The 13,845-nt window shown below is 44.8% G+C and overlaps 1 protein-coding gene across 2 annotated transcripts in view; it reads left to right on the top strand.

The window, feature by feature from the left end:
- Positions 1 to 13,845, top strand: part of TPP2 (tripeptidyl peptidase ii) — a 182,669-nt gene that overhangs the window by 130,059 nt on the left and 38,765 nt on the right. For both annotated transcript variants that reach the window (XR_015190167.1, XM_086528335.1), the window contains exons 21-24: positions 9,050 to 9,150; positions 9,263 to 9,380; positions 9,653 to 9,732; positions 9,803 to 9,875. Coding sequence is in view for 1 of the 2 variants with exons in the window: in XM_086528335.1 (XP_086384461.1) it covers positions 9,050 to 9,150; positions 9,263 to 9,380; positions 9,653 to 9,732; positions 9,803 to 9,875 (372 nt within the window). In the remaining variant the exon portion in view is untranslated. The remainder of the gene's footprint in view (positions 1 to 9,049; positions 9,151 to 9,262; positions 9,381 to 9,652; positions 9,733 to 9,802; positions 9,876 to 13,845) is intronic.

Raw genomic sequence — 13,845 nt, forward strand, 5'->3', positions numbered from 1 at the left:
AGGTTCAGTTTCAGGAGCCCCGGACGAAGCTCTGGCTCTTTGACACCTTGGTGGCTTCGGCATTGCTCTATGGAACCGAGATATGGGGACCTTCACTGGATCACCACGGGAGGACGGGTCGCTCAGACGGATGGGGGAACATGGAGAAACCTCTCGTCTCTATGATCTCGCGGCTCATTAGAGCCAAGGCATTAGTACCACGGGCCATTATCCGAGCAGAGCTAGCGGCCCCCCCACTTGTGGTGGAGGCGCTCACCAGATCAGTCTCCTTCATAAACCGCACATGGGAACTTCCTAGAGACAGATATGCTCGCATAGCACTTGAATCCTCTCAACAGTTAGCCATACAAGGAGATACAACATGCTGGTATGGGGAGATGACATCATGGTTTCAGGCACATGGGTTCAGCATAGACCGGCTGCCACCATTCCATTACTCATTGGATGCACCATCTCTCACCCTTACACAATCAGAGATCACCAAGCTCATACGCCAAGACCTGACCCAGCTAGACACCAGGAGGACATGGATACAACCAGCACAGGAATTGGGCACGAAGATGGCTTTCTACAGAGACCACCTCCTCCGACTTACGGAAGATGGTTTTGTGGCGAGACCCAGATACATGGATACCCACTTGTCTCATGGGATACGATGTGCTATTGGCCAGTTACGCACATCTTCTCACCAGTTGCGGATTGAGACTGGGAGATACAGCGGAGTACCAGCAGAGGACAGGACATGCCCCTTGTGTAACATGGAACCTGAGACAAAGATACACTATACATGCCGCTGCCCTGTCTACTACGAGACACGAGGCTGCTTCCATTGCTTGTTTAGAGAGGGTTTTGGACCACTCTCAAGAGTCATGGGATACGAAGATCAGAGATGCTTGGGTTTGTTCTTGCTCGAGCTACGCAGACACAGAGATAGCCTGATGAATGGCAAGGCTAGCCAGTCTCAAAGACAGATCACAGACTTCTTCAGAGCAGACACGGGATAGCCGCAAGAGCCACTCCCACAACAGAGCTCCGCCCCGTCTCACACCAGAGGCACACTGATTGACCGAGGAATTGAACTGGGGAAATCCAGGCGCCCGCGACTGCATCGACGAAGGCTACGACAAAAAATTTGGAGCACGTTGGCCAAGTATACACGACGCCCGGTCAGACTACTAACCATGGAGGAAATTGATGAGATTCGCCAACGACCGATGCTAGATCTCTTGTGATTCAGCTATCCCAACAAGCCGCCCATTATTCTGCTTAGTTTTTTGCCTGACTCACATCGACCAACTTAGGACCCCATAGTATATATCTTTGTTTTGTACTGCTGTTAGGTTATTTTGTTACTCCGACTTTGTATCAGATCCACCACTTTGTAACTTTCGGGTCTCATAGGTCATTGTGGCCCTTTAAAGACGTTAATATAACATTTCATTTCATTTCTCTCTCTCGCACAGCCCACCACTGGCGAAAGAGTTTGCTGATGAGCGACCTGTCAGCCCTATAACACTTTTGCGTGTTGTACAGTATATGTGCGCTAGTCGGCCATGCCACGTAATCAAAATTTTATGTTAATGTTTTGATGTTACATAAGGTTTGATCAACAGGTCAAGGCAGTGCATAGAGCATCGGGCAGTTATGGGCAAGGAAGCGTGACATCGCTCTTGAGCTAGCAAGGGCAATTTGCGCAAACAGTAGGCAAAGGCAGCAAACCAGGCAGTGCACAGTGAAGGGGCAGTGAGTAGGGTCAGCCAGCAAGGTAGCGTAAAGGCAGCAAACTCCGGAAACGCAGCTCATACAGGCTCCAATCTGAGGTCAGCAGGTGTGCAGGGGCGATAGGGCAGTCTGCAAACTCTCTACTCCCTGCTGGTCCAGCGCAAACCCTCTCCTTTGTTCCCAACAAGTGGAGTCGGCTGCTACTGTTCAGGCTCGCTGCTCACTGTCACTTAAGGTAATGGGCTGAACCCCCCCCCCCCCCCCCCTCTTCCTTTTTGCACTGTACCAGGGTCAGCAAAGGAAATTACACCAACTTGCAAGTCTTCCCCACCGGTCACGAAGGAAACTTTCACGGTCACGAACAAACGGATAACGCAGATGGAAAAGGACATAAAGGAGTGGAAAGCTTAGACGGAAGGATGGTGGAAGGAGAAGGCTAGCCTTCTCCAACTGCTTTTGAGTGAAGGCAAGCAATGGAAAAAGGAGAAAGAGGACTTACACGTAGAAATCCAAGCACTCAAGGTGGACTCTCAAGCACTTAAAGAGGAGGTTTCAGCCCTCAAGCGAGAGCTTGCAGATAGAGCAAGCGGTGGACTTGAAGAAGGAGAAATCCAGCCCTCGATGATAGAGCAAGGTAGTTAGGTACATAGTGTTTGGTACAAATTCTGTTCGTAAGGTACGTAGTATAGAATGGATTGAGTTTTTAGGTACATAGAACTGAGAGTACTTTACACATCTATATATGCATTCACCAAGACTTCTGATAAAGACTAGCAAATCAACAATAGGCCATTACAAATGCCAAAAACTAGAGTCCACGACTCTAACCAAACAATGAAAACACAAAGCTGAGCTTAGCTAACCAATGTCTAGGATCAAATAGTGTCAGATGTCTGTTGTCATGGTCACAGAAAACTAAGAACTTCTCTGCATGATGGGTGGTGAGGCTACTCACACAGAGGCATGCAAAGTGGGGAAGAAGAGAGAAGGAAGTCGGAAGACTTCAAAGGAAAGAGCATCAATCATGCGTTTCCCCTCCATAGAAGCGAAGGAGGACTTTTGTTTTAAAGGGGCGTCCACACTGAAGAAAATGAGGATATAACTTGGGGATGACCTCACACTTTCACGGCTTGCCCATATGAAAGAAGTTATGCTTGAAATAAGGACAGCTCGAGAGAAAGGGAAAGTGGCCTTCTACAGGGATGGACGAGTGGTTATTATAGAAAGGCGCTCCGCATGACGGCACGAGACCTATGGGACCAAACTCAAAGTGGCCACCTTGAATTGTAATGGATCTCTACGCCTTGATGTAGGTGCCTTTGAGGATAGTTTGTGTCACAAGACGGGCACCACGTGCCAATAGAAAAGAACAGACTGAATAGACTTTTAGCACTTCAATAACAACTGAACTGAGAGAGAGAGACGACACACAACACAAAGTGGCGGAATTCCACCCCAGAGAGTATTGGCCTTAAACCTTGGTGCCCCTTTCGGTATTTTTTTATCTTGCATCAACACAGTTTAAGCCGGTACTCGAGACTCTGCACCTTCTCCAGGAAGCATGTCAGAGAATGAGCCCATGGCCTCATATTTAAAGGCCCTAGGCCCCAAAAGCAGTTTACATGAAAAGCCTTCAAACTCAAAAGCTTTTGGTCCAAAAGCAATGCCAAAAAGTTGCCAGCGTAAATCATGGAATTCCGTACAACTGCCACATCAGCAATCAATGCAAAACGCGGAAATTTGTATAGTCTACCACGTCATCATGTCAGTGCAATTTTCGGGGTTTTTCGTACAGCTACCACATCATCAGCTGCTACCCAAGTCTTTTAGTGTGTTTGTGGGTCTTGCTTTATTTTAATCCTTTGTCACTTGGGTCCCATCGAAGGGGGTCCCATAAGTTGGTAGGACTTCTTCTTCTGTTGCTTGTTTATCTTAGGGTTTAGGCCCCTTGGCTGTGATCTGAAGGTTGGCTCTGCTCTTCAATGACTTGACAGGTCAACAGTTTGTGACATCCCCCTTCTTGAAAGAGAGTAATCGTCCACGATTACTGCATATCTGCAAAACAGCTCTCAAGTTAGCTTTTTAAAAAAATTCTGAGGGTCATCATCTTCTACTCTGAGATGCTAGTGCAGCCTTTGATACATATAGCCGTTAGGGATGAGCATGCTAGGTACATGTGGGTGAGATTGAAGGCAGAGACAGGCAGATACCTCTACATTGCTATATGTTATTTCCCTCCTAGTACGTCAGTGTATGCATCACCTAGAGGACACTCCCCCTTCGCTATTCTGGATGATGACATATTCCAAGGATGTTGACATTATCATCCTAGGAGACTTCAATGCTAAGACTGCTTATCACCAAACAATATTCTATGATACTTCAGAGGAGATGCTTAGGGAGCTAGATGTTTCAGAGATGGACCTATCCAGACTATCACAGGATGAGGAGCACACTGAGTATGGCCGATACTTGATAGACATGTGGACTGCACATGAATTGGCCATTTTGAGATTTCTTGCATCGGGAGGTTTCACATGTTTTCCACATCAACATGGGGCTAGTACAGTGGATTATGTTATGGCTCAGCCAGGTCTCATTCTATTTTTTCAGGATTTCATGGTGGGCACTAGGCCAATTGGAGTAGCAGTTGATCATGATATCTTGTCTTTCACTCTCATGTCCCAATTCAGCATAGCTCCATTAGGAGAGGTCTCCACACACATTCGGTATACCTTCATGAGGGGGATGGATTCCGTGTACATTGATGAGATATACAGGCAGCTATGCACTCAGGAGCTACGACGGCCACTAGATGAGCTCACTCAGATACTGAGAGAGACTCTCCATGATACAACATCAAAGGCATATCCCCACAGTCAACCTACACGGAGATGATCTGGGAGCATGCCCCATAATAGCTGGTACGATGAGGAGTGTAGATAGACGGGGATCAGAATACAGAGGGAGGTGCTCATAGGTATTACCACACATAGACAGTCACGGATTATCTTTCTCCGCCTGTGCGACAAAAGAAGAGGGCTTATATATCTCAATTAGAGCGGTATTTGTATCAGCTACTTATGGTCCAGGACTCGGGCGAGGCATGGAGGCTATTTCAAGGGCATTCACATCCACCACCCATCAGCTCCACAGAGACATGGGGGGAATATGTCACATCTCTCTACACAGCATCAGGGCAGCCACCTTTGCCAGACCCAGCAAAGACATTCCCAGAGATGTGTACTTTCTTTACTGTTGAGAGGGTAAGGAAAGCGGTTGACAAGATGAAGACAAGGAGAGCACATGATCATGATGGTATGGTAGCAGAGCATTTCATCCATGCCAGAGATATGCTTGCAGAGCTTCGTGCTATGATGTTTAATCGAGCCATGTATGAGGGTTTTTCTGAGACTTGGAGTATGTCTACGATTGTGCCTATCTTCAAGTCAAGAGATCCCATGATTCTTGGGAACTATTGCACAATTGCTAGGCTGTATGCATCTTTTCTTCAACAGGAGCCGAGTAGATGGGCAGAGAGAGGGCATACGAGCATCAAGGCAGACAAGATTCAGGAGAAGTTTCTCTACTCTTGACCAGATTCTAACACTCAGAGCTATTATTGAGGAGGGTAGACACCATGGCAGGAGGATCTATTGTAGCTTTGTAGATTTCCGCAAAGCTTTTGACACAGTGTTGAGAGCCAGACTTATACGTAGACTATAGGACATGGGTGTGCCCACAGAATTGATTTGGGGAATCTTGGCTTTATATAGAACAATGATGGGCCGAGTACGCACTATTGAGGGCATGTCTGACATGGTCCACTCCACTATTGGAGTGAAGCAAGATGCCCCCCATCTCCGACTCTTTTTGGGATGTATGTGGATGAATTTTCCGACTATGTAGAGCGAGAGGGGGACATAGGTGCTCAGCTAGGAGGGACATGGATTCCGCTGTTGTTATATGCTGATTTCAGATTCTCCAAAAGGGATGCAACATCATTTGGATGCATTACAGGAATGTCAGTGAACCTTGGTAAGACCAAGGTAATGGTGCTTAACACATGGCACGCTGGGTTAGGAGGCCAGCTTCCACCTTTACGTATGGTCGAGAAACTGTGGAGTATACAGATGCATATACCTATCTTGGGGTGGTCTTCACTGGACTAGTATGCTCCTTGAGGAGAGCAAAAGAGACGAGACTAACCAGAGCTTACGCAGCATTAGGGAGACTGGAGAGGATGTGTTCGCTGGTTCGGTTTTAGGAACCTCGGATATGCTTTATGGAGTTCAGATATGGGGACCCTCGGTTGATCACCATGGCAGATCTGGTAGCATTGATGGATGGAGATGTATGGAGAGGCATCTAGTCTCTACGAGTTCTCGGATGATTCGGGCTAAGACTTCAGTGCCACATGACATTATTTGAGCCGAGCTAGCTGCTCCTCCCCTTGTGGCCAGCCGAGCATATCCGTCTCTAGGGAGGTCCCATAAATTGTGTATAAAGGATATTGACCTAGTAAGTGCCTCGACCCTTGAGTCGTCCACATAGCTAGCGATGCAAGGTGATATAACATGTTTGTATGGGCAGATGACATCGTGGTTTCAGTTACGTGGGTTCAGCATGGACAGATTGCCCCCGTTCGAGTACTCCTTGGATGCACTCTCCCTATCTATTACATGGACAAAGATCACTAGACTCATACGTCAAGGTCTGATTCAGCTAGATACCTGGAGCACATGGATACAGCCGATACAAGATTTGGGGACGAAGATGGCTTTCTATAGGGAGCATCTTCTCCAACTCACGGAGGAGGGATTTGTGACGAGGCCTTGATACATGGACACACACTTATCTCATGGGATATGGTGTGCTATTGGCCAGATACGCACATCCTCGCATCAGCTTCAGATCGAGACTGGTAGATTTTTAGGAGCACCAGCAGAGGCTAGGATATGTCATTTATGTCATATTGAGACAGACACAACGCTGCCTACATATGTCACTACCCTGTGTACTATGAGGTTCGTGGCCGCTTTCACTCCTTGTTCAGAGAGGGTTTCAGACCACTTACCCTTGGTGGAGTTTGCCTACAACAACACAGTTCATTCTTTGATGGGGAAGGCGCCATTTGAGGTACTCAAGGGTGCTAAGAACGTCCCATCATTTCTGAGCACCAAAGATAAGATTTTTGAAGCAACGAAAAAGCAAGAAAAGTAGATTTTTGAGAAAGTCTAGTAGGCATGGAAGGCCATCTAGCAGTTCAGAGGAGGAGAGCTCGTCCTTATCTGACAGTGACCAAATGAGCAAGAAGACCAAGGAGTTCAAGGAAGGGGTCATGCCGTCAGGTTCGAGATGTTTTCAGGCTACCAAGATACCCATGGAGCCCTTGAAATTGTACAACAATTTGACGTTGCCTTCTCTGGCGATCGGTTCACAGAACATTCCAAGGTGCGAAGGGCAGCATCTTACTTGAAAGGAACTACACAGACATGGGGGTCTACCCTGTTGTTACACAGAGAAGCACTTGCGATGTGGTTAAAATTCAAGAAAATTTTTCAATCAATTTGGATATGAGATGAATAGGAAAAAAATATCATCATGGCTTGGCATCAAGTGAGAATGACTAAGAAAGATACATTGGATGATTACTTCTAGAGATTTTGCGATACTTATTTTCCAGTGTCTTCGTTTCGGAAGATTACTTTGAAAGACGAGAGTTGAGCGGTTTTTATGTGCTTTGCTAAAAGAGATTCGAGACTATTGTCTAAACGAGACGTCTGACTCTATTCAGAGACTTATGGAACATGCAAAGAAACGACTTGGAATGCATGTTGGCTCATTGACTTATCCTATGGACAGGATAGTATCCGCCTCAATGGGGCAAGAGTCTACCAGTGAAAAGAATGAATGAGGGGAACCGGATGACAACTCATCATAGGATTCTAGAGAATTGGATGGTAGCACATTCGAAGGTTTCAACAAACTAAGGGAACCAGATGCAAGTGAATCAGAGGATTCCGGAGTAAGGGGATCGGATAATAGTGCGTCTCAGGATTCCGATGATTGAGACTGACGTACCAATGGACAAGAGAAGCTAGGGAAGCTACCCACATGTCCCAGGGCACAACGAAAGTAAGCGAAAAGGGAATGGGCTAGTAGATCAGAGAATTCCCGAGACTCAGGATAAGATTTTTGAAGCAGATCAATATGATCTAGATGTGGATATTGCTTTTGCCAAGGTGCACGAGCCTCTTGAGAAGTCTCAAGCACGGCATAAGAAGGGAGCTGACAAGAATTGACGCGACTTGCAATTGAAGGAAGATGACTGGGTGCTCTTACGGTTTGAAAAGGCACGCCTAAGGAAACGGAAAGAAAAGGAGCGGCTTTTCCAAAGCTAATGCGGTACTATGGACCTTTCTAGATTCAAGAGAAGATAAATGATGTATCCTTTTGTCTGAAGTTGCCAGATACTTAGAAGATTCACAATGCTTTTCATGTGAGTCTATTGAAACCTTTTGAAGGGTGAGGTGCCAATTGACAGGGAGCCTGAGGAGCAACCTGAAGTGGAAGAGAGCGAGGAGATTCTTGTTCAGGAATAGATACTGGCTCGCCATGAAAGGAAAGAGAAAGGTAAAGTGAACGACGGTATCGGACATTGGATGCGAAGTGGATGGAGGAGGACCTAGCAGATACTCAGATATTGGGACTTTACCTTGAGATTTTTGGTCTAGCTTTGACTATTCCGAGAGATCTCACAGATCAGCAGGGTTGAATCCGGTGTAGATGGGACTGCACAAGAGGGGGGTCACTCCGCTCCTTTGTAACAGATTACCTAGATGGATAAAGTCACTGATTTCCTATTGGATTTCAGGGATACTGATGTGCTCACAGTATTTTGCTTTTATGGCTTTATGAATGAAGTACTTTGAAATGGGAATTTCCGGAAATAAATCTGATTTATGGCTGGGAGATGTTTAGGGTGAGGGGCTCCCAGCTTGGTTGGATCTTTGACTAATGCAGTATTTTGTCTCGTGTGTAGAGGCAAAAAGGGTTCATTCGGATCAGGCATTATTTGTTTTTCAAGGCTGTCCTAATGTATTTGTTGCTTTCTGTGAAGAGGAATTTTCTGCTGTCATGCTGGACCGATTGTCTATGAACTCTACTTCTTGAAATTCTGTGTCTTAGAATATAGTATTGCTTTGTTCAAGGGAAAAACTATGTTTCCCAGCTTCTCGTATGGGAGTTTGCCTGTTTTAACTCTTGGATTGCAGCTTGGAAGGCTAGATTGACAAGGATTATTTGTTCTAATGCTTTCTTGCAGATAAGATGCCCCTATCGTCCTGTTGAAAGTAAGCTTCAAGCATTGCCTTCTGACCGAGACAAGCTCCCTAATGGACACCAGATCTTATCACTTATCTTGACGTAGGTGCCCACTATTACTTTAGATCACTTGCCTGCTGTGTACTGTCCATTTAAAAGAATGCTTGTCATCTTTTTGACCAGTGAGAAATGTTTGCTTTCCTCATTCTTTCAGTTACAAGTTCAACTTGGCAGAGGCTTGCAAAGTTACGCCTAGATTACCGGCTTTGAACAAAAGAATGTATGATAACGAGTTTGAGAGTCAGTTCTACATGATAGCAGATGTTAATAAGGTACGTTTTAGCTTGCCTGGTTTTCTTATATTGCAAGGTATCGGAGTCGTAATATAATTCTTGTGGTGAGTCAGTAAGTAGTATATGAGCAGCAGTAGCATAGGTGAGCTTGTGTTCTGATTGCGCAAGGTCTTTAAGTGTCCTTCATTCCTAGGATGAGTCATCAGTTCATGATCAGCAGTAGCCTAATCAAGCCTAAGTCCTGTATTTTTCTGCCATCACTTGTGTACATAATAAGAAAGTTTACACCTTTGCTTTCTTCCTTTTTGAAGAGGGTTCTGGCAATGGGTGATGTGTATCCCAAGGGAGTGAAACTTTCCAAAGGTGACTACACACTGCGTCTTCACTTAAGGTATTAAGAATCCCTCTTGTTAATGTTTGAATAGTCCAGAAGAATTCTGAGATTTTGAATTTCGCTCCAGGCATGACAACATACAATATTTGGAGAAATTGAAAAAAGCAGTTATTTTTATTGACAAGAGCTTGGAAGAAAAGGTTTGTTTCTATCTGTTTCTCTGCTGTTCTCAGGTATTATATAGGTCAGGGGATATGCAATTTTTTCTGAGAGGAAAAATTATAGACAAACCCATTCCCTAATCAAAAGAAGCGAGATTTTTGGATGGGAAATTACATTGCTCATTCTAAATTTTAAGCTTTATTGGACAAGTCATAGTCTGTGTCTACTAAAGGCAAGAAAGCACACCGCTATTAAGTCTTCTCCTGTGAGGATAACTGTAAATATGTGTTTTCACTTTTAAGGGATATCTATCTTGCTTCTGTTTTTGTTCTTGAGCTTTTTACTCTTTTTTTTTCTGTCGGTAAAAGGTTATTAAGTGATTGGTGCTGAGAATGCTAGGAGCTACAACATTGAAATGAGAGAACAAGTCAATCATCACTTGTTCACATAAAACTATACCGCATTTTCTATCTTTTTAACTTGAGAATGGGTTGTGTATAGATACACAGATGGGATGTCCCTGCCTATTGTATGTTTGTTAGTGATGAAATCTACAACTCTTGCGTATAGAGGGTATGTTCCAAGTGCTGCTGAGTATATATTGGTCTGTTGAGGTATTTAGCTTTTGATTACTAGGTTGGAAACTTCTAACCTGGTATGACATCTAGACTGTGAGATGCAACCAACGGAGAGAGGGGAGTGCTATATTTAGCAGCCATTGGGAATCTATAGCCTGGCCTTTACGGGAAAGTATGTTATAAAATTTTACAATAGCCTATCAAGAAAGGCCCATAAATGGCATGTCAAATTAACACGCTTAAACCTTGAAAGTCTCTTGCATATTGGGTGATCAACCTTGAATCAAAGCTGGCTGCAGGTATTGGTAGTGGGTCATGCCCTGACATGAAGTCGCAAGAGATGGCCCTAAATAAATCCTTTCAGATATAAAAGCTACCTTTCAGATAGGATGCGGCCCTTCATACCTTGGAGGCCTTTGAGAAACGCTCTCCCGAAAAGGAGATATTAAACTGGTGAATGAAGGCAAGGGCTCAATGGGTATCCTTTTAGCCTAAAAACAAATCGAACTTGATAGCTTGCCTTCCTTCCTGGTCTTCTTGCCCATTTTTCTCGAGATGGCTGTACTGAGTCAGACAGTGTACGAGTCTTCTCTTCTTCCCATACATTGGCTCATCAAAGTTTGAACTGTCAGAGGATGGGATATCCTTGTCAAAATTTTCATAATGCTTGCAATGCTCTCTAGAATTTTTGTGGGATCTGCTTTTCTTGGTTTTCTTGTTCTTTCGAGTCTTTCTCCGCTTCATGTCCTCCTCGCTGGAATTAGAGGAAGAGAAGCTCTCAGAACTGTTTGATGACGAAGACAACACACTGGGATTATCCTTGAAACAAACACATTTCTTGGATTTTGTCACTTCCTTGAAAGTAGAATTCAGACCCAAATAGCCGGGATATCTGTTGAACGGCTCTCCTTCATGTGCTCAAGGGCGTCATCAAACTCTTCTTCCGAGTATAGCTTCTGCTTTTTTTCATCTAATGTGCTTTCTTCTTCATGGGCGACTTGAGAGGTGAAAGGGTGGTATCACGCCATCGTGAACGGACCTTGTCAAGCGGATGATTCTTCAGGTACTTCTGGTACTTCAGGTCTTTGGAGTACTTGATCATTATCGAGAATTATGGTCAACTTGCAATCAACGTCTGCACCCCATCTTGTCGAGATCTTTGGGCAGGAACAAGCTATGCTCTTCCCCAGATTCCTTGGAGGAAGGTTTGCCCCTATTAAAAAACTCGTTGGTATGTGTTGATCCCCCATTAGGGTTGGGGTTGACTTCATCCTCACAGAGCCAAATAGTGGGTAAATGTCACAAACTGATGACGTGGCAGAGCAATATGGAGATCTCGCAAATTGCATTGACATGCTAAGAATTTAACACAAATGCCACTGCCTAAAAGTCAAAATGGTAAGGGGAGCGGTCGACCAAAGTGCTCGGCTCCAATGGAGACTCTCCAAACGAATCGAGTCACCTTCCTGCTGAGGATTCCATGAAAGAGGAATCGTAACCTCTTTCCAGGCAGACACTAAAGTGGAAGCAAGAGGACATCCAGGAATGTACCCTTCCATCTTGCCGAAAACCACCTTCCAGATAGATGGTTGCCAATGGCCAAAAGAGGAAGTAACAACATGTTGACCAAGATGTGCAAACATAAGAGTCCAAGGCTGAATTTGTTGCGCAAGTGTAGGCAACAACATAGCTTTCTGAGCAAGAACATGTGCAAATCCAATATGCTAAGGCCACCCAGGCGTTTAGGAGTGCAAAGCTTTCCCATAGACATCAAGCGCAAGCCTTTTTTCTGTGCATGGGTCCGCCACAAATGGGACATAATGTCCGACATAAGAGAATCAAGGCAACGATGAGGCCAATGCATCAGTGGCAAAAAGAACTGAACATTATCCAACAGGATACTAACAATTCGCAGACGAACATGCAATGGCCAAGTGGATAACTTCCAGTACTGCAATTTGACTTTCAATTGTTGCATAACCCAATCCACTTTTTGAGAGTGAGTGACATTCCATCCAATTGGATAACCCAAATGCCTAGTAATCACGTTTGGAGAAATAATCTCACTTAGCCACAATAAACTATGCCAATCACAAGAACGAAGAGGCAGAAGTTTCGATTTACAAAAGTTGACTTTAAGCCCAGTGCAATGCCAAAGAGTTCCAGTGCTTCCATAATCACTTCGACATCAGCCTTCTGATTACGAGGCATAAACAACGAATCATCTGCGTAACCCTGGCCAACAAAGGTACAACCTGAAGGTAATTGCAAACCATGAAGACGCTCAACCGAGGTCAAGTGATCAAGATAAATCAACAACGGGTGAGTGGCTGAGCCTCACAGAGCCAAATAGTGGGTAAATGTCACAAACTGATGACGTGGCAGAGCAGTATGGAGATCTCGCAAATTGCGTTGACATGCTAAGAATTTATCTTTATGTTTCCCCAACACCGTACTAGAGTCACACATGGTTGTAACCTTTTGGTCTCATAGGTCATTTTGGCCTTTTGAAGACGTCAATAAAACAATTCCTATAGAGCTTGGGAACTACCGCACTATTATGGTTGGACACACATTGGCACGGTTGTATGCATCCATTCTTGAGCAGCGCTTGGGTACGGGCAAAAGGTCAGGCCGGTTTCAGGAGGGGTTTCTGCCATCATTGAGGAGGGCAGGTCATATGGGAGACGTATTTATTGTAGCTTTGTGGATTTCCGCAAAGCATTTGACATGGTACAGAGAGCTCGATTGATGCGCAGACTACAGGAGATGGGGGTGCCCATAGAGTTGATATGGGGGATTATGGCTTTGTACAGATCAGTGATGGAACATGTACGCACTCCGGAAGGGGTATCTGATTTAGTTCACTCTACCATTGGGGTTATACAGGGCTGCCCATTGTCTCCTACTCTATTTGGTATGTATGTTGATGAGGTGTCTGATTACATTGACAGAGAGGGTGACAGCTGGCAGGGACGTGGGTCCCATTGTTGTTATATGCTTATGATATGTGTTGATATCTGACTCACCAAAGGGTATGCAGCGACATTTGGATGCACTACACAGTTTTTCAGAGGATAGTGGATTGTGTGTAAACCTGGGAAAACCAAGGTTATGGTGTTTTTTTTTTTTTTTTGTAAATCTATTTGATTAATGTACTAGTGGGAAACCTCAAAGTGAGCAAAACCCACCAAAAGGGTAATATACAAGGGGAAGAACACAGAACTACTCAGTTGTACAGAGTAGCTAGAAACATTCATAGGAAAGCCGATGTATCTTTGCAGTGACATCACCAACTTCCAAGGCAAACTGTAACGATTGCCTAAGGGAAAGCTTGAAGAGTGGGAACGGGTTTGCATGAGCACGATGAAACATGTAAGCATTATGCTGACTCCACAGGGTCCAATAAGCCCAATATCTGACCCACATA

This window comes from Adiantum capillus-veneris, chromosome 14 (genome assembly GCF_014529385.1).
Source record: "Adiantum capillus-veneris isolate H3 chromosome 14, ASM1452938v2, whole genome shotgun sequence".
Lineage (NCBI taxonomy): Eukaryota > Viridiplantae > Streptophyta > Polypodiopsida > Polypodiales > Pteridaceae > Adiantum > Adiantum capillus-veneris.